Below are 25387 nucleotides of genomic sequence, written 5' to 3'. Positions count from 1 at the left end.
AATATGATATATCCAGTTAGAGAAAATTCTTTTTATAATTGCATGGGTTTCAAAAGATGAAAGACCTACAGTATCAAAACAGTCTTACTCTATGCCTATTTTTGTATAGATTTGAAAGTAAATTGGAGACTACAAAATAAAGATAAAGGTCAGATTAAAGGATCGAGTCATTCATTATGTCAGTAAGAATGTAGTAACTAGTATTTAAATTAGCAATTTCTTTTTCTTTCTTTCTTTTTTTTTTTTTTTTTTTTTTTTTGGTCTTTTTCCTTTTTATTGGTACCGGAGATCGAACTCACGACTGCCTGCTTGCAAGGCAGGCGCTTATGCCGCTGAGCTAAATCCCCAGCCCCCTAAATTAGCAATTTCTCAGTATGCCTAGGGCAGGGAGTTTGCGTGAGCTCCCTTAACCACTATCCCCTGAGTATTTTCTTAGTTTTAGAAAGAGACTCAGGTGGGAAGGAAGAACTAGAATTCTGACAGAGAACCCGTGTCTGAAGATCTCTGAAAGACCTTCAGAAAGCTCACTTGAAGGCATGTGGGGTGCAGCACCTGTAAATGGTGTGTGGTGGAAGTTGATGGGACTGTGAGGGCCAAGGGAGAGGGCTGCTCAGGAGGTTTGATTGGTCACTTCATATCTTGTCATGTGGCTAGTCCCCTTAATTATGAGTACTGAAGTCAGGTATGAATTTTCAATGTAAGACCGGATTAAATTTTTGTGACAAGTGCTCTCACTTGGTGTACAGACAGTTTTACTAAAGCCAGGCTACAGAATGAGCCATGAACAGGGTGCAAGTGTTTGGCTTCCTTGAGTTTTATTGCAGTGACAGGGAGGTAGGAAGATGGTATGTACTTTATATACTGCAGGGACTTGAAAGGGTCTTTGAATAATTAATTCATTTAGATACTAGTTATTATGGTGCCATTTCCTACCATTATATCATATGTATTTTGATAGGAAATTGAAGAAAAATTAGCTTGCCTGCAGTGCATCATTGTTTAAAGAGTAATCTGCTGACCAGGGCTTATTCCAGACATTTCCCCTCAGTTTGTTGTGTTCAATTTAGTTTGATCAATTTTCTTTTAGAATTTTTGTTATGTAAATTATATAATTATCTTTTAGGAGTAATGTGTTTCTAACCTTTGAGTGCATTGTTTTACAAGGCTATTAATCATCAATCAAATGCTCTAACTCCATAGATGCTGTAGAGAGACACCTGATGTGGACTGGACAGCCTCTTTGAAAGCCTGGTCCCTGGTCAAAGTTTCTACAGGCCTGAGTGTTTCCACAGATAAGAGAGACAAGCTTTGACCTGTCTCATGATGGTACCCACTGAGTGCCCCTGGTTTGTTTGTTTTTTTTTTTTCTAGTGCTGAAGATCAAACCCTGGGCCTCACTCATCCTAGGCAAACCTTGGGCCTCACTGTCTACCACTGACTCATATCCCAGTCCTCAGTGGCCCTTCTTACCTGGGCCCAGGGACAGTGTCTTCTCGAAGTGAGAGACCTAACCCTCAGACACTCAGTGAAGAGTGTTTTCAGTAGAGCTCACCCTCCTTGTGTGGAAGGATCAACCCTCCAGGGAAACTGGGTGGAAATAGGTAGATTTTTAACTAAGAATATACATCCTATTGGGACACTGGGTTATAACATGTAGTCATTTAGTTTACTGTTCTCTTAAAGTATAATAATTGATACCAGTTAAAAAGTTTTAACCACATTTACATGAAAATTACAAAAGAAAAGCATGAATTGGATTTCATAAGCTGTTGGGGTCAGGGTGGTGAAGGGCTATTTTTATGGGTGAAATTCTGAAGGAAAAACAAGCACACAGAACCAACATCAGCAATAACAGCAGCAGCAAGCATCTTTATTGTTTGACCTGTAAATATTGGCTATTATCAAGCTTTCCATGCTTCTGTACTGACACAACTATGTAAACACATACATGGTTGTCTATGATGTCATGCTTATATAAGTGTCTGCCATTGTTTGCCTTTACTGAACAGCAAGGTCGTGTCCTTACGGGTTCTCAGATGCTTTAAAGCTGTCTGAAGTGGCTCCCCACATCCTACCTCCCCAAAGGTCAGGGGAATGTCGCTTCTTGGGAATGGCCCATAGGGCAGATCCTTGCACACAAAGACCACAACAATAAAGGGAACAGCATAATACTACTAACCCCATTGCCACCACAGCACAGTTTATGACCACCATACACAAGGTGGATCTCAAGGATTCCCACCTTTGGGTGAGAGGGTCCTGCTGTAAGGCCTGGATGACAGAAACCTCCGCATCCATTTCCTGTAAGGCTTCTTGTACCTGCATTTGGTGGTCAGGGATATAAATGCAATATTCTATATGTAGTGGTTAACAAATTGAGGACCATGTGGTTTTGCCCAACCACCTTTCTCATTGGAAAAGTTTCACTGATGAGCAATATCAAAGCCTGACATGTGACCTTCAGGGTCTAGACCATGTGTTGAGCAAGGGCTTCAACCAGGATAGCTAGATCTATATTCCCTGCCCCTGGTATCATAAAGGCTACTGGATAAAACCACCAAGCCACCCATCAAGTATGGTGCCATATTGGTACACAGTGTCCAAATTTTGGGGTGTGTCTATAGTGGTGAGTCTGATAGTGCCCTTTAATATATGGGACTCCCAGGTGTAGTGTCCTGTTTGGTGTACAGGTAGGTACAGCCAGCCCTTGATGACACAGACCCATAAGGCTCTGAAATGAGCCAGTTGGTTGGTGCTATACCAATGCATTTGTGACCTTCCCACCAAGTATTCGTATCAGTTATCAGTAACATACAGTTACGCAGGTCAAGTGGTATCTACCCTGCCTACGGTTTCTCACTGACATATTTACCAGCTAAATACAAAGTGGGACCTTTCAATAACGTTTCATAGTTTCCTGTCATCCACCACAGCCACTGTACGTAAACAGGCCCCAGTCCCTATGGGGAGGTCATGCTTTTCCAGATCAGTGCTTCAGCAGTTTGGCATTACTGATCCCAGGCAGAACCTATGGTTTTGCTGCTGCCTGTTGGTCCAGTTGGGCGGGGGCCCCAGTACAATCTCTATAGGAGGCTTTTGGCTACGTTACTCAGAAGTTGAGTACAAACTCAACAATATGATTATTAGTGTGCCCTGGTAAACACACCCAGCAGATGGTGCTGTTAGGGTGGCTCATCCTGGTTGGAAAGACAGGGCAGAAAGAAAAACCATTATAGAAAGATTCTGCCCATCTGTCAGGATGCAAGGTTTCAAACCAGAAGATTTCCATGCTAGGCTGGACAGTGACTGTTGTCCATTGTGGAGTCCTGCCATGGCTAGACCAGTACACCTACACATCAGCCGGAGGCCCCTCTTTCCCTTCTGCATTGGGGTTACTGTCATAACCTGTAGTTCATTATCCTGCACAGTTTTCTGTGCCATACACATCATCAGTCCCAATACCGTTGCCAGTTTGGCTGCTAAGGGACTGGCTGAAAAGGAAGTCCACTGCTGTGGAGTGAGTGGTGCGGAGTGTGGATAACCTCACTCTATGGTTTTTACCACACAGATTCACAAGTGAATTTTCTGTGTGGTATCAAGCCAAACACCAGTACCAGCTGCATATGGTCACTCCTGTTATGTATTCAGCAACTGAAAAAACAGGCATTGTTAGGGCTTGGAGCCAGGTGCCCAATTCCCATTGTCACCTGGGCTTTCTAGGCCATGATACGATGACGTCTTTACCCTTCTGTACATGCAGTAGGTCCTAGAAAGTGGCCTAAGTTGTCATGGATTAGCATTGTTTTGGCTCCAGTGTCCACCAACACTAGTACATATTGTGTGTTCTTAGGGCACAAGTAAATAATTCCATATGTAGCTTCTTTTCTCCTGGATCCCCATTAACCAAGTACCTCATCCTGCTTCCTTTTCTGGGTAAAAGGATACACCTTTCTGCTTTACCAGGGTCTATTGGATGGTATTGCTGCTTGAGGTGCAGCTACCACTATACAGTCAGCAGCATGTCTAGGGGCTACCCATGTGGCTAAGCTTGGTCCATCCAAGTTTGGTGCTAACTAACCTTCCGCACCGTAGTCTGTCCATGGGGCATTGGCCCTGCTCAGTCGGGGGCCATCTGTTTTTTCTCTTTCAGTGCTACCTTGGCGCTTTATTTCCACACTCCCCATCCAGGCTAAGATGTCTACAGCACTGTGGATCAGGCACTCTGTGAATGGGCCTAAGAGAGCTGCTGCTGTCCTGAATGTGCCAGCCAGCTTGCTTGTCAAGATCAAGTCCTTTATGCATGCCATAAGCAGCTCCTTATCGGGCTATGATGATGCATAGTGAACATCATTTGTTGCATGCCAGTTTTTTGGATCACACTTAGTCTAGGTAGGTTATCCATTTTGTGACTTTCTCTGGCAAGTTGCCTGGATTCATCCAAGCCAGGCAGGCCATGCTATCAAGCAGTTTATCAGAATCTGATTACCTGCTTGCAGGGCCATCCTTTGCACATCCTGTAGAACCTGTCACATGGAGTGGGTGCTGGCTGTGCCAGCTATTTGGGACCGTTCCTGTGGGCTTAACTCCATGTTATTAACACTGTTGTCCCATAGCCATAGCACCCATGTGGGCACTGTTTGACCCACCTTTTGCTGCAGTTGTTTCCTGGCTCCTGGGACTCTGGCTGTGTAGGTCATGTATGTTGTGTGATGGGTAGAGATGGGTAGTTCCCTGATCTCCTTCTTTGTGCTAGGGGCTCATTCACCTCTACCTGCTATCAAATAGCTGGCCTTGCATGCAATACCAGGGAGCTCTCCCAGGGACTCTCCCAGTGATGGGGACGTAGCACTTTGGGTGGATACAGTGCCCTGAAACATGACTTTAGTGACAGCCATTCATTGTTCCAGGCCCTCCTTGATCCAATGCAGTTGGCTTACCTGCTGAATGAGGCCTTCTGCCTCTTGCCCCACACAGCAGAAGAAAACGAAAAACAGCCAGGCCACCCAACCCACCAACTCACATTTTGAGGGAGGGATTTGTATGTCTGTCACTTCTAAAACCTTGAACATATGCCTGGGGGTCAGATGGACCAGTTCCTAGTCCTTGGAGGGACTGTCCCTTGTCATCTGAGAGCATTTCCACAGACACAGAGGGGGACACTCATCTCATCCTGCCACCTCTATCACCTGCTAAGTTCAGGACTGGAAGCAGTATTTCCTTAGGTAAAGTTCCCCCAGGAAAAGAAAGCACACAAAGCAATAACAGCAGCAGAAGCATCTTTATCATTTGACTTGTATGTATTGGCCGTTATCAAGCTCTCCATACCTGTGTACTGACATAACAGTGTAGTGCATGTGTAGTTGTGTATGCTAAGTCATGCTTATATAAGTGTCTCCTGTTGTGCAGCTGCACTAAACAGCAGGGTCGTATCCTTGTGGGTCCTCAAATGCCTTGGCTTTGAAGGAGTCCAAAGTGGCTCCCCGCATAAGCCTAATGCAAATTTGAATACTTAATGAACATCAAACCACAGACATCTGGTTATGACAATGAAAATAATTTCATTTTTACTACACTCAATGGAGTTAGGCCAAGAACACAAAACTGACAGGCAACAGAAGAGCTGCCAGTATCAGTCTCCTTGATCAGATACCTTTGTCCCCTTCGGAGTCAGAAATAGTAAGATAGAGTCAGGTTAACTAAGTAACAAATTGTACAAAAGCACTTTGTAGACTGTAAGGGGCTCTTGGGTCATAAGTTGCTAAAGTTCTAAGGGAAATGAACAGAAATGAATCAACTATAAATTTGTTAAGCAATATAAACCAAAATTTAAGCCATCTTTGTTACTAATCTTGGAATTAATCATATAAATAATCTTGTCAAAATAAATTACTAAATTTTTTTGTTTGTTTTAAGCTTTTTTGCTTGCATTGCTTTTTTCTACACAGAACCATCAGCAAATGAACTCCAGTACTGAGTTTAGTCCGTGGTGCATCCCTGTAAGAAGGCCATACTTAGCTGGGTGTGGTGGCACACACCTGTAATCCCAGCCCTCAGAAAGCTGAGGCAAGACGATCGTGCAAATTCGAGGCCAGCCTGGGCTACGTAGGGAGACCTCATGTTGAAAAACCACACGTATCCACACAGGCCATACTCTTCCTGTAGTCTTGCTGCCTGTCCTCTCCTCTGTTCTGACCTAGCTAAGGTGTAGCAGTGATACCTTATCTCTGAGCAAGAAACCATAACCAACCACCTGAGATTTTAAGACTTTTCTTAGAGCTCTGTAGCTTGAACAGCTGTACCTTATCTGCCCTTTATTCTAGTAAATGTTAGTATTTGTCTGTTGCTCTTTTGACCTTTATTCTCAGTCAAGATGCTGATGAGGTTTTCATATAGATTCCCATTAGAAAGGGCTGCCTTTTGGTTCAGCCGTGAACAATTTTCATCAGAGTTAGAACCTGTTGACTCTACTATAAGACAATTCACTAATTACTAGAATTTTAGCTTTTTTAGTTTAGAGCAACCTTTTCATTATTGTGTGGCATGCTTGTTTTTAAGAGCTAATATGTGTAATTACATTGAAAATAAGTGTGCTCCAAGTGCTTTAACAGCATTTTGATATTTGCTCTGACCTAGCAGTTGTCTTCTGGTGGTTGAATAATTAATTTGTTTCTAAATGCTTTTGACTTTGATGGTTGCCTAACACAAGGGTTTCCTTGTGGAGGGTTAGCCAGCTTCCAATGACCCTTTGCTGCCATCTGGTACAAATTCAAATTGCTAATATCATCTGATGCTAATTGCTGTCACCTGCACATTACAGCCCCTCAAAATGGAGACTATGGGAGCAAGATGTCTCCTGGCTTTTGGAGTGGGCTTCTTGTGTACCTACGCGTAGACCCCTATAAGGAGGCACAGTGGCAGCATGCAGGTTTTTCAACAGAAGTCTGTTAGGTTAATTTGTATTCTAATACCTAAGGTATGAAAATTGTGCTTATTTTGTGAAAGTAATTAATTCACTAAATCCAAGTGTTTTGTCTGTTTTATGATTTGTTTTAATGGTTCTGATGCTTAGTAGCCTATTTAGACTGGCAAGATTATTTCTGTGACATTTTATAGAAGACTTCTTTAATCCTCTTTCATAAGCTGATAAGCTTTCGTCAGGGCAGTAGCCTATAGCTCCATATTATATTAATGTATTTTACTTGTAATTTAGAGAACAAGAAGAATATCCTGATTTGAAGTCTAAACTGTCCCCTGTGGCACTAGCACAGCTGATAATAGTGAACGAGAAAGATGTGTATATCAAATAGTTTACAAAATGAAGCCAGCTGTGTTTCCCTACATACTGTGGCTTCCTGACATGCATCATTAAACCTTATTAGCTACTTCCTTTTACAAAGATTCTTGTAGTCTTGAACATTGCATATTAACATTTTCTGCCCCTCCAACTGGAAATTATTTGCTTTATTGTAGAGTGTCAACTTGCTCTAGTTTCTGATGCGTTCTAATTGGTACTTTAGAGTATAATCATCATGAGATACCATGCCATGCATTTCTTTATTTGGAAATTAATACAGACCTTTTCACTTTATCTGTCAATCTGAGCAACTTTCCACACAATTCCCAACTCTTGGGATTGCTTACAAGCCATTAAGTATGAAATGGTTCATAAAATGTTTCTGAAGACATAAGTAACACAAAAATTTTAGATGGTTTAAAATAGTATTGCATTTTACCAGGATTCCAGTAATAAAGCTCTTACATAGACAGTTTTAATAATAAAAGGGTGATTAAGCAAGATGAAAAGTTTATTTAACTATATTATCATTTTCATTTAAAATTTCCAGTAAATCTACTGGATTCTGCTTTTCTTACAGAAGGATGCAAATCATAAGACCCATGGATTTTGAGAACTAAGGAACTGATCAAAGTTAGATACTAGACTGATACAACTTTCCTTCTCTCTTGCTTTTTTCCCCCTATTCTCTGCTAGCTATTCTGTTATGCTGTCTTCAACATAAAAATGTTTACCTCCTGTCAATTTCTAGTTAATAGCTAGTTAAGCTGATGTTGGACAGAAAATGGGCAGAATATACTGACTTTGTTCTGGATGATAGTAATTCTGAAGTGCTTCAAATACTGGTCACTGTTTTTATATTCATATATATTTTCAATACAAACAGATGGTAGGTATTTACTTGCCAGAAACTTAATGAATTAAATCAAATAGTAACCCCATAAATCCCTGGTATCATATCCCATATATGTCCCATAAATACAGTAAATTTTGCCAAGTCAGCAAATGGCTCTTCATTTAAAAGCACTCTCGATGGTTTTATGTAGAGATTGGTGCTCTGTATCTGGAGAATAAGGAAAAGACCTCTAGTGGTCCATACAGCTCAACATAAAAAGACACAAAAAGAGATGTGGGCATGGAGTTTGACTCAACTGTCCAGGAGTCATTTCCCTGGTTCCTAAACCTTATCTTTTTTCTAAGCTTTGTTTCAGTGCTAATTGTAACACAGAGCAGTGTGCAGTCTCAAGATGTGAAGCGTGCTGAACTAAACCTCACTGTAAAACAATTAAATATTGGGGAATTTTCTGTTAATTGTCCTTTTGTTATTTCTAACATACTGTTACTTAGAATTAGCTACTTCAAGTGCTGTATTAGATATTTCAAGTAGTCCTTAGTGAACCCAGACTCTTGGACTCTTTATTATATAATACATTTATACTCCTATGTTTGATATGCACAAACCACTAAATATGTTATACATCTTGGCCAGCCAAAGAAAGAACTTAGATGATGCCATTTTGGAATTAGTCAACAAATGACTCTGGCTGTATCTTTTTTTTTTTTAATTTTATTTAAGGAGAAAAAGAAAAAAAAAGCAGAAAAAGGGTATAAGTTATACAGATTTACAGAAAAAAATAAACAGTAGGAAATCACTAGTTAATGGATTACATATTGTCATCTTAGAAATAATTGTTCAAGTTACAAAATTAAAGCCTGTAAAGTGGACATTCCAACAGTGAGACTACAAAGAGTTCTGTTCAATGATCCAACAAAACTCAAAAATATCATTATCTATCTTATATACTTAAATATACATGCAGTTATATCATTTAGAGCATTTTCTTTTCCTCTCTTTTGTACAATGACAATTACATATTTTGGGTTTTGTTGCTCCCACAGTTCTTAGTACTTTTTTGGAAGAGAGTAGAACCAAATGTGACATAACAGAACAGAGTCAGTCAAATCAAAAGGGTGGACATAATAGATAATGTAAAAGCATAATACAAGGTGATCAACAATGGTTACCATAATGCCTCCCACTATCTCTAATAGAATTGCCTATATCAGCAGTTACAATAAAATTGAACAAAACAGTAAAGAACAAAACTGGCAAAACCAAAACATTGGAGACATTATAGGTCTTCAAAAGTAGATAATAGTCAACCAGAATGGGCGTCATAATGAATCCCACTATCTTCACAGCTGTTGCCTAAACTTTCGAACCTGGTACTATCAAGCAAAACAGAATAGAGGGACATCAGTCAAAACAAGATGGTGAGAGCAATAAGGGCTTTAAATCAAGATAATGGAAAGTCAAAGTGGGTTACTATATCCTGCTATTTTTTAATTTATTTTTCCCTTAATTAAAAGGATATAAAATAAAAAGTAAATAATAAAATGGAGATTGAGATAAAAGAGGGCATAACAGCAAAACAGTGCAGATCAAATCATAACCATTTAAGCAAAATAGTGTTTCACCACAAGATAATCCCGACATAAAAGTAGTTACCATATTGTCTCTTTCCTTGAAATCTTTGAGTATAACTTCGTATACTGTAGCATCAATTATATCAAAACAATGTAAAACCATTTAAGAGAATGACGGTATTACAGGGTATTTAGAATCAACTCACAGAAAATGAACAATGGTTTCTGTATAATCTCCTTGTCTATAAAAGTTTTTGCTTATACTGTCATAATAAAATCCAATAAGATACAACCTGTTTAGACCAATGGAGACAGAAGAACAAAACCTTGATGAGACTTCAAAACAAGATGATACTAAATCAGTATTACCTATTAAGACGTCATTTTCTCCAAACTAGCTGTTCCTATGATCCAATCTTCTCTGCCTCATTTCTGTTGAGCTCTTTTTCTGTCATTAGTTGTCAGTTTGTCTTCTTCATTTTGTTTTCTGCTCCATTCATTGTGGCCTCTATGCCACTATTTCTGGATTCTTCATATTTTTCTTTTTTAGAATATCCTGCAGTATTCTCTGTAGAGTTGAATTGGTGGTTGCATATTCCCCTAGTTCCTCTTTATCCTGGAAGCACCTTGTTTTTCCATCAATTTCCAGGGATAGTTGTGCAGGATATATCAATCTTGGCTGGAGATTATTATCTTTCAAAGCTTGAATTATTTCCCCCCACGCTTTTCGTGATTTGATGGTTTGTGCCGAGAAATCTGCTGTAATTCTGATGGGTGTTCCCTTGTAAGTGATCTGTTTCTTGTCTCTGACGGCTTTTAGTATTCTGTTCTTGTATTGGATTTCTGGAATCTTAATTATTATATGCCTGGGTGTTGCTCTGTTTGGGTTGTAGGTGCCTGGGGTCCTGTATGCTTCATACAACTGAGTATCTTTACCTTTTGCTAAATTAGGAAAATTCTCCTGGATTATTTCTGTGAGTAGCTTTTGTAGTTCACTTGTTTGTGTCCCTACTTCTTCTTTTATGTTCTTAATTCTTAAGTTATAGACCCTCTTATCACCTTCTAGTCTTTGTATTATTGCTGTTTGTTTCTTTGTTATTTTTAAGAAGTTTTTCATTTCATTCTGCCATATTACAAATCTGCCCTCCAGTTCAGATAATCTGTCCTTAGTTTCTTTTAAGCTGTTATACCAGCTTGCAATAGACTTTTTAGTTTCCTGGTAATCTCTTTGACTCTGCTTCACGTATTCTATGCTTTCTCTGTTTTCTCCATCAAACAATTCTCCCCTTTTTTTCTGTTCTTCCATTCTACCTTCTGTTTTTTCTTGGGTGGTACGTAGCATTGCTCTAACTATTCTGCTTATGTCTAGCTTTAGGTCATTAATAACTTCCTTCCTGAACTTGTCTATGAGGCTCTGGAGATAGCACTTTATATCTATTGGTGCTGTGTCTGCTATTGCCTCTTTCTCAGGATTGGGGGCCGAGGACCCTTTCTTGTTGCTGCCTCTTCCCATATTCTTTGTTCCTTATATATGCAAGCGTATATCGGAGGCCCAGCTTCCTTCCCTGTCAGCCACAGTCTGACTGAATTGTGCCAGCTAGGTGTTCCCGCCCACTGCAGCGCACCAGGATGTTGCAGACCAGGCAGTCTGTGTGCGGCCTGCCCCTCCAGGTCAATCTACCTTCAAGCGCTGAGACCTGGGCTGTGCTAGCCTACTGGGTCTCAGCCAGCAGCATCATGTAGGCTAGGCACTGCTCACCAATCCTGCTTGAGAGGGGGATATGTGACTGAAGTCACTGCAGTGCCCTGTTCCCGCAAGTCTGCCCGGTCCCAGAATGGCCTCTGTTGCAGCCTCCTAGACCATGGAAGAGTCCCAGTTTCTCTCACTCACCACAGGTCAATGCACAGCTCCCCACCCGTCCTGCTTTCGACTCCGTTCACTGATTGCTGTTCTCAGAGCTTTCACTCGTCTCTCTCCCTGCCGAGCGGATGTAGATGCAGCGGCGGCGGCAGTCCAAAACCCAAATCACGGCTTCCAATGGTGCGGGCTCCAGCTTCTACACTGAGGCTTTTCTGTTCCTGTTATAGCACCAGGATTGCATTCCCAGTTGGTTTCTCTCAGCCCAGTTCGTTCTTGGGTCAGCAGGGCATATCTCCTCTTGTTTATGATTCCTTACTCCGCACCATTCCTGAATTCTAAGCTGGGTCTTTCAGAGAGCTTCCGTAGGTGCTGCTATCTGTCCGCCATATTCTCCCAGAAGTCCCTGGCTATATCATTTTTCACTTTGAACTATTAAAAATAGACTAACAAATTTGATGACTTTAGTGGTTTTCAACAAAGCTATAATCTTACTTTTCTTACTCTGCCTCCAACTTTTAAGACTGGATAAAAGAGTTTTGTGTTTGCGGAGAGTTTTTTTGTTTGTTTTTGTTTTGTTTTGCTTTACAATGTCAGTACATGTGTAGTGTTTTTAAAACATATTTTCTGGTCCTAAGAGATAAAAACATCCAAATGTAGGCCCTCAGTTTATATGTGAGGGAGACAGTGTGAACTATCAAGAGTCTGGGCATGAGTTACCTGGGCTTAAACAGCCCAGAGCACTCTTTTTGTTCAGTGAGACCATTATTCCCCATATACTCATGGGTGCTATATTTCTAGATATAAGGTATATATTTCTAAGGTACTGCTATTTCTAAAATATCTGTTAAAGAAAATACATTCTTCATTAATTCTTCATTAAACTAAATTGAAACTTGAATGTTTGGCTTCAAATTTATCTGCATAAATGAATGATATTGAATGTTGAGATGTCTGGTGTTAGTGGATGGCATGTTCTATTGAAGTAATTATTTAAAATTGATGAATAGTCTTGGTAAAACCTTTGAAAACTGATAGCTTTCCTACATTGTTATTGCACATATGAGGATCTTGAAATGATGTGAAGCAAGCTATGGATATGATTCTTTATAAACTTGGTTTGTAAGTCTAAATCTTCAGCAAGGCTTAGCATGACGCTACTGTATTGATTCTTCACAGCATTTTGGTTGCTGTATCTTCAAGCCTGATTTCTTTGTATGATAATAGTTTTTAATTTAGGGAACCCTTCCTTTATAATACAAGACATTAATGTCTGTCTACTCTGTTCTGAATTCTTCCTAACACAAAAGATTTTTAGGGTAACTATCAAAAACAAAATAAATGTCTTTAGTACAAATGTCTTTAATGTACTGAATTGGTTGGATTAGAGATGGAGGTATGTTTTTCCTTAGAGCCAGCTGAAGTTCAGAATTCAGGAAGTCAGTGTCAACCTTGAGCTCCCTCTGCTGGTTAATTCTCGCCATGCCACATGCTCAATTTTGCCTCTAGCTTCAAAGCATGGTTTAAAAAACAGTAATGTTAATAGGAATGTGTTATTAACTATATTTAAAATTTAGTGTTGGAATAGGAATGATTTTTGAGTCTAGGTTCTTTCTGTCTCTGATGTTCAAATAAACTGTGGACTTTTTTGAGAATAAGATTAAAAGTGATACACATTAGATACTTTTGTTTATCTTAATATTCAAGGCTATACTTTCATGTTATATGTATGGATAGTGTAAAAACTAAATATACAAATAGTTTACAAACCATCTCAAAGTTTTTACTTATTCATTTTTTAAGTAAGGCTTTGATGTGTCAGAATTGAGAATATTTGAACTAATTTACAATTACTTAAAACTTTGCAATTTATCAGTATTTTTAAGCCAGTATATTGCCTTGAGCTTTGATATACTGATTGTACTGTCGTAAAAGTTCTAATATCAAATATTACTGTCAGGCATCAATTGGCAGAAACAAGTTATCCTGCCTGGATATATGAAGTTAATATAAGTTTTTCAAAAGCAAACCTAAGACATGTGTGTACACATACATTTATGGATACTGGACTGATTTATGCTGTTACTGATGTTTATAGAAGATGTTCTGGTGAGTAGAAAGGAATCATAGAAAATGGTGCAGCAAGTCTCTAAATATGAGTTTGGCATTTTGAAGAGGTTGTCAGGAAAGTCCCTTCACAGAAGCAGGAGCGCGCTGCAGATGCCAGCAGTCATTCCGCCTGCCAAAGTGATGTCACGGTGTGGACTGTCCCACACATCAGGGATCCAGGGCACCAGGCTTGTGTGACCCATGGTGAGGTGCCTATTGGAACCACCTTGTCCCTTGCTTGAGTACCTTCTCTGAGTTTGAGACTAGCTTTGTTCCCTTGTTTAGTACATGACCTTTACACTCATACTGTTTTGTTTATATAAAAAAATAATTAACCCATTTGTAAAAATGTTAAATAGACAGGGAGAAACTTTCTAAATAATACCTGTAGATTAAGCTAGGATAAAGCCTTGTTTTCTCAATATAAAACAGCAAAATTTGTTGGAAGGTAAGAATGTAGGCTAATGGTTCTAGTAGATTTTATAATGCCTATTGTGTAAATATAGATTTTGAGTTTTAAAAAATTAAGATAGTATATTGTAATGTTTTTGTCCTGCTCATATTTATTTAAGGAGCTTTTCAAGCACAGATTATTGCATCATATGTACTGTAATGGCCCAAAGAAACCCTTCTTATTTCACAGATCATTGTGGTGGCAAACAGTAACAGACTTGTTTTCAGTGTTTAGCTACCTTGCATTACTGCTAACAGTTAAGACAATAGTTCATATTCAAATATGTATACATAAAAAACTTGAGAAGTAAAATGCTACCTAATATATTACTTTTTTTTTTTTTTTTTTTGGTCTTTTTCCTTTTTATTGGTACCAGGGATCGAACTCACGACTTCCTGCTTGCAAGGCAGGTGCTTATGCCACTGAGCTAAATCCCCAGCCCCCAATATAATTACTTTTTAAAATATAATACTTTTAAACTCCATATTGAAAAAAATTAGTGTTCTAAGATGTAGAATTCAGATATAGATATAAAGTTTGAAAAAATACTAATACTATTCTAAGATGTAGAATTCAGATATAGATAAAAGTTTGAAAATTAACTTTTTCTCTTGCTTTTTTAAAACTGTGTCCAAAGTGGGAAATACAGAGCTGATTTCTTTCAAAATTATTACAAAGAAATGTGCTTTTTATAGGAATTGGTTAGGTCAAAGCATAGCTGTATATTAATGTTGTCACAATTTAAATTCCGAATGAAGGACTGATGGGCTGATCCATGAATAATTCAGCTGGTAAAAGGTAAATGACATTAATAACACTGTTTTCCCTTAGGTAGTGTTTCACATATAAAGTATACTTTTTCCTGTGTAGTCCTGATTGAATTAGGTTCAATTTTTTATTGATATATGTTTGCAGTACAGAATAAATACAAAATCTGGGGAATTGGTACATACATGTATCACATTTTGATCCTTTTTACTTCCTGTTTTCCCCTCCCTTCTGTGTCCACCTATCCTCAGCTCCCCTCATTCTTAGATCCCCATCTCATCTCCATAAATGCATTTCCTTGATTCCTATCACTTTTCTTTTTTTTTTTGCTCTTTATTTATACTCTGTTTCTCATATAAGAAAAACCACACAATGTTTGACCTTTTGTGTCTGATTTATTTTGCTTCATGTTAAAATCTTGATGTGCATTCATTTTCCTACAAATTTTTTTTGCTTTTGTTGTTTTTAAGGTAATAGAACCCAGCGCTTTCATGCTGAGCTACAATCCCCAGTGCTATTTTATTTTTTATTTTGAAACAGGGTCTGACACAGGTCTCTTTAAGTTGCCCAAGCTGAAATCGAAGTTGTGATCCTCATACCTTAAGCTGTCAGAGCACTGAGATTACAGGCATATATCACCACGCCCTCCTTGAATTAGGTATTTAGTTGGAAGCATTTGTCTTCTTCAAACTGTGCTATGTCCACAAGGAAAATATAGGACAAATTAAGATAATATTTAGCCTTCTGCAAGAGTATAACATGAATTTTTGCAATTTTGCATTTGATTATTTTGCTATTCTAAAATATTTCCATGTAAAGGAATACATACATGTAATTCATAAAATATTAGTAAGAGTATTTTGGTGTTCACATACTGTTAATTCAGGAGCAGTGTTACCAACAGTTAGTAGTACTTAGGTTAGGAGTACTTTAGTTTATCTGTTACTCATTTAACATGGATAGGGCCTAAGCTTTTATTACGTGGGATCTTTTTCTAGTTTGGTGTCTGTATAGATTTGCAGGAAGTTACTACTATGCAGGGAGTTTTAACTTTGATAGGGAGGGAATAATGCCAGGTTATAGAGGTAAGGTCCAGTTGTCATTTATCCATGTGTTCATTTTTTTTAAAAAGCCTGATCTTTACTTGATTAAGCAGGAGGATACCATATTTACCCTTTATTGTTGGAATAAACCATTATTTTACTGAGAACCATTAGCTATTTAAAACTTGGTACATAAATTAAAGAGGAGCTAAATGGATTTGTGATCGTTGCCATTAGTAGCATTTTAGATTATACAGGCAATTATTGTGTTCATTATCCTAGAAAAGCCCCTTTGCAGAGCCATTGTGGTTGTCTTAGACATTATGCACGAATTTTCCCTTGGAGATTAAAATTTCCAGTAGCGTATTTAATTTTGTTATCACAGTTGCTTCAAATAAAACAAATATTATGACAAGGAGAAGAAAATTTGCTTTACTAATATAGGAAATTACAATAAACGTTGGAAGTTACTTCCTAGTGTATTTAATTTAGCTTTTCTTATATAGTCATAATTACTTCTAATGATTAACAATGTATTTTATGGATAAAAATGTTTTGCAATCATAGCAGAAACTATCTGGTCTGTTTGGATATTCAAGAAATTCTTTAAAGAACACATATTCATGCCACAACTAAAGTCACCACTTTCTTTGTAGACTGTGACTTTGTAAGTTAATTAGTTTTTATTTTAAATAACCTTAAAGAATCCAAATTGTCTTTTTTTGTTATTTCATAAAAATTTTTACTAGTAGTACTTGTTGGCAGTATATAATGTTTACGTAGCTCGTGTGGAGTTGGTTCATCATTTAAGAGTATTTCAGAGAAATCAAATCTAAAGATTAATTATTAATTGAAAGTGGCTTAATGTGTTAAAATATGTTTTTTTCTAGCCACTGTCTTTTATTAAGATTGACCAAAAGATTGAGATTGCATTCTGTGCTGTATAACTTGGTTCCAGTTAAACTCCAGGAAGAGCAGTCACAGTTCAAAAATACCTTATTGTTGAAAAGTTGGCTATGACTCTACTATACTTGTTGTTACTTTCTTTAAATTAAAGAGAATAGGGGAAGACAGCCTTAGTTGAGTTCAAAGCTGTAATATTCACTAGTGAGATAGTTGATTACATCTGTCTTCATCAATTAGAAAGGTATTAATGCCTTGAATCATCTGAATATTGGTGTGCAGTAGGCTGCTTTTAATGTTTCCATCCTCTATATGGCATTTTTTTTCAAAGGAAACTATTCATTTCTGAGTGGTTTGTCACAGCGTTTAGTCTCTCATTGCTATGGTGTAGGGGAAAAGTGTGAGGTAGTAGTTATGCATTTTGCAAGACAGTGATTCTTTATTTTATTACAAAAAAAAGACCAACTCTGTAAGGCTAGATTAAATCATTCCTTTCACTTTTTAATGGGATTTGGATGAATAGAGTAAAATATGCACTTTGCATTCATTGATAGCATCTTTAGGTTGAGGTAATTGAGTCTTTTTTCCCTGACTGAATGAATAATGACTTCATCTGATCCTCACTGAGGCCTGAAACTTAGACCGCCTTTGTCACAGCAGAAAGATCTGGGCTTTGAAACATGCTCTACTTCCCTGGCTTAATTTTTCTTCATTTTAATCCAAAAACCTATTTTTCTCAATAATTCAAGCATAAACTATGTAGTGGTGAAGCAGCGGAAATTACATGATATTTGTCCTCCTTGTGCCTCTTTTTAAATGGAGCTGATAAATCAGACGCTGTGGTCTTGAGCAGCTCATTCTCTAGGGAACGCACAAGCTCTGCACAGGAAACAACGTGGAGAATTTTCAAAACTCTTTAAGTATAATTCCTTCCAGACTGTCCATTATCTAGGGAAATGGTAGGTTTAACTCTTCTGCTGCAGGATTTAGAGGTAGATAAAGGAGTGTGTGTTTTGGAGCTCAGAAATGCTCCTGTGGACTAGTCCACCACATGATTTGCCTGGCTTGAAGGTGATTGATCTTCTACCATACTTAGAATTAGAGTGCATTGTGTGCTGTGGGGAAAATGCAAAGTTGAGAGTATATAGTCTTTGAAGAGTTTCTATTGGAAATGAGCCTCTGTTTGTGTTTCCGTAACAGTAGCGCCAAGAAGAATTTTGTAGTAAGCCATGTCCCATTTATTGTTAGAAGTGAGCAGGCATCCCTATAAAAAACTGATGGTTGGTTTCTGTGTGCAGTGTCTTTACTTAGGAGTATCATTCAACAGGGACAAGAGCGGCCAATGAGACCACGCTTCACGTGGGCTCATGCCCACATTAGGTATGCATAGTGAGGGGAAGGAAGGTATTCAGGTATGGGTACCCGTGACTCCCAACCTACCCTGCAGACTCTGCATTGTCCACACTGAGTAGGTGTCAGACAACATCTGGATCTGTGTTAACATCTTGTGGTTTCTGTGGTGATTTGAAAGGCCATAATGTGTTTACTAATAGTAAAGTTGATCATCAGTGTCACAATGAAAGTTAAATCTAAGTTGATGCGAGAAAAAATTTTCTATTTTATAATTTTATTCTATATAATGTAGATTACTGCTGCTCATCTTACTTTTTCCTACTAGATTAGCTATTTCTTGCAAGGAAAAAAATCTCAGAATCATGCATTTTTCATAACCTTGGAGTTTAGTATAAAATGTAGTGGGCATGTAATTATTTGTTTTAATTTTTTTTACAGCGGCACTTCATTGGCTTTTTGACAGTTCCCCCCACCTTTAAGACAGGTTCTCATGGTTTCATGAGAGTTTGTGGCAAACATAAATCAAAGACATGTGTAAAGTATGAGTTCCATAAAAGGCTAGCTTTCTACTGGCTGATGTACACTTTAAAAAAGTTACTAACTCAGCAATTCTCAAAGTTTTAATTTTAAGATGTATAATATCCTATTTATTTTTTACCAAGGTTTTGGCAGTCATTTAGGGAGAGTATGTTTGTTTGTACTTATCTTCAAAAGCTATGGCAGACTCACAAGGAATTCAGGCCACAAAGAGATATTTAGCCTGTTAGGGTTCAGTGTACTGTTCAGAAAGTTAGTGTAGGCCATTACATGTGTTCATTGCCAAGCCTATCGCAGTGGCTGTATCGCAGTGGCTGTTTCCCTTCAGCTTGTCATCGTGTGGCCCCTCTGTCTCACCTCTTCTAGCTACTTTGCCCAATACATGGTGCCATTTTACAGATGAAGACAGTGAGATTTAGAGTTTAAGGGAGTCCTCAAAGTCACCAAAAGAAGTCTGATTCAAATACAGTTGTATAACCATCACAAGATGCGTGTTGAACTTCCTGTATGACTGGAGCTGTGTGCTGTGTGTGTTCTGTGTCATTTTATCCCCAGAATCCTGCTTGGGAGATACAGTCTTAATCCTTGCAGCTGAGATAACTAAAGCTCAGTGGGCCCAGGGTTATGCAGCTAGGAGGCAGAGCTGGCTTTTGAATCAGCTCATTGTAGATTTCTGGAAATCTCAGTCACTGAGCTGCTTCCTTTCTTCTTTCTGGTTCTGTGGCTTCCCTGCAACACCCAGTCACTCTGTATATACCTCATCTCCACAAACTGTATTGCACTGTCCTCTTTCAATTGTGAAACTAAACAAGGAGAAGCAGTGTGCAGAGATTGCTAGATCTCAAAATTGGAGTTGCATTCTTCAAAAGAGTCATATTCTCTTCACATATAGAATGAGAGCTGTTTGGATGACTAGTTCTCTCCATTTCCAAGATCATCATCAACAACAACAATGAAAAAGAACTATTACTTATTGACATTTTTTGCACATTTTTATTAGTTAGTAAATGGTGCACAAAATGAATTTGAGTGTATTGTGTTTTACTAGGAGAATCTGAAGCATGAGGTTCATGTGAATTGAAAAAACTATTACAAGTTAACAACCTTCTGATGCCTCTTTTTTTCATTAGAAGTTTTCTCAGAGACTCTTGAGGATGGTGCTCACACACAGACACACAGTTCCCTGTTTGGGGGAGCCTCAGTCTGAATAAAATCCTTAAAACAGGGATTTTTGAGATACTTGAGAGTGACAATAGGACCATGACATGGGATATTCCAAGAGAAATCCACCTTTGGACACAAAAGAAATTTTTTAAGTCAAGGGACTGGACAGACCTGCAGCCTTCCTTTGGACCTGTCATTTTTCGTGTTGTAGCCACTAATCATGACATCATTTATCCAGAGGACTTAGCTGAGTGGTTAGGATGTATACTCTGACTTTCCATTTGTCAGTAGACCTTTTTGAGAATGTTCTGGGAATCATGAGCTATTTTCAGAAATTGTGCCTAAATCTGCAAGAGGTTTTTCAGGAGAAAAGTAAAGTTAGTATATTTTTGTATTTTATCATATAAAAACTAATTTTAAAATCCTTGTATCTTTTTATGTATCATTGTGTCTTCAGATTCATATTATTAGAGATATGTGGATAGCTGAGTCAAGAATTAACGTAATTAACGTTATACTTTTTTTTTTTTTTTTCCCAGGTTGGTTTGTTGGACCTCGAGCTCAATCAGCTGACAAAAGCTCTATTTCTGGCTTTAGTTGTTCTTTCCATTGTTATGGTAACCTTACAGGGATTTGCAGGTCCCTGGTACCGCAATCTTTTCCGATTCCTTCTTCTGTTTTCCTACATCATTCCCATAAGGTAAGTTTAAAAATAAAAAAAGACACATACCTGGTTTCATAGCTTATGATTTTGTTGGTATTTTCTTTCTCGGTGTGAAAGAAATGATCCAAACCAAGGCTAAAGAGGAAGACGGCAGGAAACCTAATAGAATCTGAGAAGTCCTTCTGGAGAAGCAGTGTTCGAAGTTTAGTTTTGTTAAAATAACCTAAGGACCTATACTTTTCCTGATGTAGATGTATTAGTAATATAATTTTCAGTAACTGAAAATTATTGACTCACAAATCTGAATCTGAGAGACTAATTTTTATTAATTACTGAAAAATATTTTATTTCCTGTACTCTTGGATCTGTGTGTCATTCACATTTCAAAATTACCTGTATTTAAAGTGAGGTATGATCCATCTTTAAAGGTATTGAAACAGGAACCATTTTTTCAAAATGACAACCTGTATAACTAGAGGAAAGCATATAAATAGTATTAGATGTATGTTTTACTGTAAAGACTAAGATTTATAATGCAAACATTTACAAAGCACTTTTACATATTTATAAATGATTCTCTTTAAAAAGATACCCTTAATATGTACACTTGATATTTTCATATGAATAGTTAAATATTAATGAACCACAAATAACAATATAAAAGTATAGTAGCCATCATTAATCAAGCAGAATGGAATAAAACAGAACAACACTTAAGCTGATACATGTCTTAATCTATATATAAGCCTTCCCTAAAGTTTCTCCAAAGGGTGACGTTTCCTTCATTCACACACTTCATAAACTGCAGTAGGAGCCTGTTAATGGAGTTAATGTATCATGCGGGCTCATATAAGATTACCTTGAGTCACTCTAGCTGTGCTAGCTCATTCTTAGTTCAGGAAGGAGCCCAGGCTCCTTTCCCAGCAGTGTTCCTGTGGAGGCTCCCTGTGTGCAGTGTTGCTTACTGACAGAGGTACAGAGAAGTTAAGTACATGTCACCAGCTGTCATGATTGTTCCTAGAGTCATTGCTGATGCAGAACTTCCTTACCTCCTAATGCTGACCTCTGAGCCTGCCCGTTCACTCCAGCTTACAGAGTTTAGCTAAAGTGACTCAGCATTTCTCTCTGCTTTCCCAGATGCCACAACCATGCCAGCATTTCAGGCTTCTGTTTGCTTATCTGTGCTGTGTTGGTGCTCTTTTTTTTTTAAGAGAAAAAACAAGACAGTGATAAAGAATTTCAAAACAAGATCATAGATTAACAATGTTTAACATTGCATATTGTTATCTTCAAAGTACGTGCTCAGATTACAAGAGATAGGCATGAAAAATTGATAAAACAATACAAACACAAACTTCTTTTTAATGAGCTAATAGAAATTTGTGGTATAATTATCTTAGCTATCTTGTATGTGCACATATTTTTTTTTCCTTTTTCTTCTTTCCCTCATCTCAGTTGTTCTTTCCTTTTGAGCAGTTTCTTTCCCTTTCACAATATGTATTATATATTTTGAATCTTATTTACTCTTTCAGTTTCTTATACTAGGAAGAAAATAATATGTTTACACATATGAATCTGATTTATTTTACTTCTGAGTATGGTCTCAAGTTGCATCCATTTACCTGTAAAAATCTGAAGTTTATCTTTATTTCTGGTGAAGTAGTACTCCATCATATAAAAATACCACATCTTTTTTATCCATTCCTCAGTTGATGGGCATTTGGGTTGTTTCCAAGATTTAGCTATTATAATTGTGCTGCTATAAACATGGGTACACATGTATCACCACAGTGTAATGTTTTTAATTCTTCTGGAAAAGTACCCATAAGGGGAATAGCTGGGTCAAATGGAACCTCAAATCCTAGTTTTTTGATAAATCTCTACACTGATTTTTCACACCTGTGTACCAGGCTACATTGCCCCAACAATGGAGAAGGATTCCTTTTTCCCCACATCCCCTTCAGCATTTGTTACTGATTTTTTGATGATAGCCATTCTTTCTGAGGGGAGATGGAATCTCAGTGTTACTTTAATTTGCATTTCTTAAATGACCAATGATGCTGAACATTTTTTCATATGCTTATTTGTCATATTTCTTCATCTGAGAAGTGCATATTCATCTCAGATGCCCATTTTTGGATTGGGTCTTTCAATTTGGAGAGCCTGGTTTTTTTTTTTTTTTTTCAATGTTTTAGATATTCTAGATAGAAGTCCTTTGACTAAGAGGCAACTGGTTAAATTTTTCCCACTCTGTGGGTTGTCTTTTCACTCTGTTGGTGATTTCTTCTATTGTGTAAAAGCTTTTTAATAGGATGAGATCCCATTTGTTGATTTGCTGTTGTATTTCCTGTGTGATCTAGTTTTGTTCATGAAGTCTCTGCCTACACCTATGCCTTCAGGGTGTCTCTACCTGTTTCCCCTTCCAGTAGATATAGTGTCTCTTTCTTAATGTTTAGAGCTTTTATCCATTTGATTTTAGCATCTCAGTGCTCTTGCACCTGCAGTTAGACCCATTTTATCACTCAGGGTTTACGTAAACATCCAAATTGGAAAGTCCTTTAGTTCTGGGCACAAATGTTACTGACCCATCAAGCATTGAGCTCTGTGTAGGTCTCTATGTGGGTCTTTATTTTTCTTGTTGACTATTTTCTGTTTTACTGACCTCCAGGAGAAGAATGACCTAGTTTGGCGTATTGGCTTCATACTCTGATGCCAGAACCAGGTGGCATGGAATACAGGAGGGGTTCGTGAAGTGCTTATTAACCAGACCTATCCTTCTTAGGGAAACTGAACTTTCATATCGCATTATATTTGTCATCCAAGCACATATTGAGTTCCATCAGTGGGCTTTGCACAATCATTTTTGTACCTAAAAGATCCACTGATAAGTGGTCTTAAAGTGATTTTATAAAGTCACTTAACTGCTATCTTCAACAGCCAATGCAGAATGTACTTACTCAAATAGGATTATTAGACCAGTTCCCTGTTTGAATGCATTCAACCTGAGTATACATGTCTGACTTCAGTCCTAAGCCCCTACAACATCTCATCTTGTTCTATCAACTTCCTTCATTGAATTTTACTCTTCTCAGGTGCCTATTTCTCTTCTGTTCCCACATGTACAACCCTGATCTCCATTTTCACATTGCCCACTGGCACTGAAGAATGTAGGCTAGACAAAAGGAAGATACCTATTTACTTAGGTTATGAAGTCTCCTACTTTTTCGTTTCTCCAGGTAGAAATGCCTGTTTTATACTAAAATCCCTGTGATCTGGGTTGAGGCCAGGTAGGGCTGTGGCTGTACTTGCCTATATTGGGTACCTCCATGGCTGAAGTGGATTTTCAATCTGAAAACCTCTACCAAAGAGTTTAAGATCATCGCTCCCAGTTTTCAAGGACCTGCCCACCTTCCAGCCTCACTAGGCCAGCTCTGCAGGTTTCAGGTCTGCCTGGGCCACGCCCAGTGACCTTCTTTCAACCCGGGAACTGAACTGCCTGCTGGGAGTTCACCCCAAACCCTTGGAGAGTTTAAGATCATCCCTCCCAGGGGTCAAGGACCTGCCCAGCTTCCAGCCACACTAGACTAGGCTTGGAAGGTTTTGCAGCCCTGCTAGATTACACTCAGCGACCTTCTTCAATCAGGGGAGGTGAGACCACATGAAGTGAGTTGCAGCGCATTGGTACTTGCCCAGGGAAAGCTTTGGAACATCATCCACAGTGGGTAGGTACCCACCCAGCTTCCTAGAACATTGGAGGTGGCACAGGACCTGTGGGCCTGACTGCACCACACTAGAAACCTCCATTCAGTCCCAGGAGCCGAGAGCATAGGAGACAATTTCCCATACGCCCAGGGGAAGCCTTGGCACAACACTTGAACATGGAAATATAGGAAAATAATAAAACGAAAGACTAAAATGCAATCTCAAACCTCCAGCCCATCCCAAGAAAACCTAGGAGCCATGTATATAGAAGAAAATACGTGCCATACACCTGAAATACATGAAATAATAGCAACTGAAATAAAGAAGCAACTCTGGGAAGCTTCAAAGGAATTCAAACTAGAAATAATCTCCCAGGTAAAAGAAGAAATGATAAAAGTACTGAAAGATATGCTGAACACATCTAAAGAAGGCACAGTTAAAAATTAGAGGAACCAACCAAAAAGATAGAATGCATGGATGAACAACATAAGAAACAAACAGAATACATGAAGTAGATTCAAAGAGATATATAGGAAATCAAAAATTCCATTGAAAGTTGTCAAAACCGCCTCAATGAAAGTGAAGACAGAATTTCACACCTCAAAGACAAGATTGCACCTAGTGAACAGGAGAGGAAAGATCTTTTAAAAGTAACAAGGAATCAGGAAATAACAATTCAACAGCAGAAAGGAGATGCAAAGAAAAACAAGATTGACGGGGATAAATGAAAATGAAGGGGATAACACAAATGATATCAAGAGGCTATTTACAGAAGTAATACCTGAAAGTTGCCCAAACATGAGAATGGAAACTGACATACAGATTAGTAAAGCATATAGAACTCCAAATAGCCGTAACCAAAATAAAACTACACCCAGACATATAATAATCACCATCCCAGAAATCCAATATAAGAACAGAATATTAAAATCTGCTAGAGAAAAGACAGATCACCTATTAAGAAAAACCATTCAGAATCACAGCAGACTTCTCAACACAAACAATGAAGTCAAGAAGAGGATGGAGTGAAGTATTTCAGATCCTAAAAGAAAATGATTTCCAAATAGACTGATGTACCCTGAAAAACTGTCCTTCAAAATGGATAGAGAAA

General features: G+C 38.2%; 1 protein-coding gene across 6 annotated transcripts in view; it reads left to right on the top strand.

The window, feature by feature from the left end:
• Positions 1 to 25387, top strand: part of Atp9b (ATPase phospholipid transporting 9B (putative)) — a 351973-nt gene that overhangs the window by 179409 nt on the left and 147177 nt on the right. For all 6 annotated transcript variants that reach the window (XM_063231400.1, XM_003463321.5, XM_003463322.5 and 3 more), the window contains one exon: positions 20450 to 20610. In XM_063231400.1, the coding sequence (XP_063087470.1) occupies positions 20450 to 20610 (161 nt within the window). The remainder of the gene's footprint in view (positions 1 to 20449; positions 20611 to 25387) is intronic.

The sequence above is a fragment of the Cavia porcellus genome, unplaced genomic scaffold, assembly GCF_034190915.1.
Source record: "Cavia porcellus strain 051 isolate PalLab524CR breed Dunkin Hartley unplaced genomic scaffold, mCavPor4.1 scaffold_20, whole genome shotgun sequence".
Taxonomy (NCBI): domain Eukaryota; kingdom Metazoa; phylum Chordata; class Mammalia; order Rodentia; family Caviidae; genus Cavia; species Cavia porcellus.
This window is presented reverse-complemented; position numbering and strand designations above follow the sequence as displayed.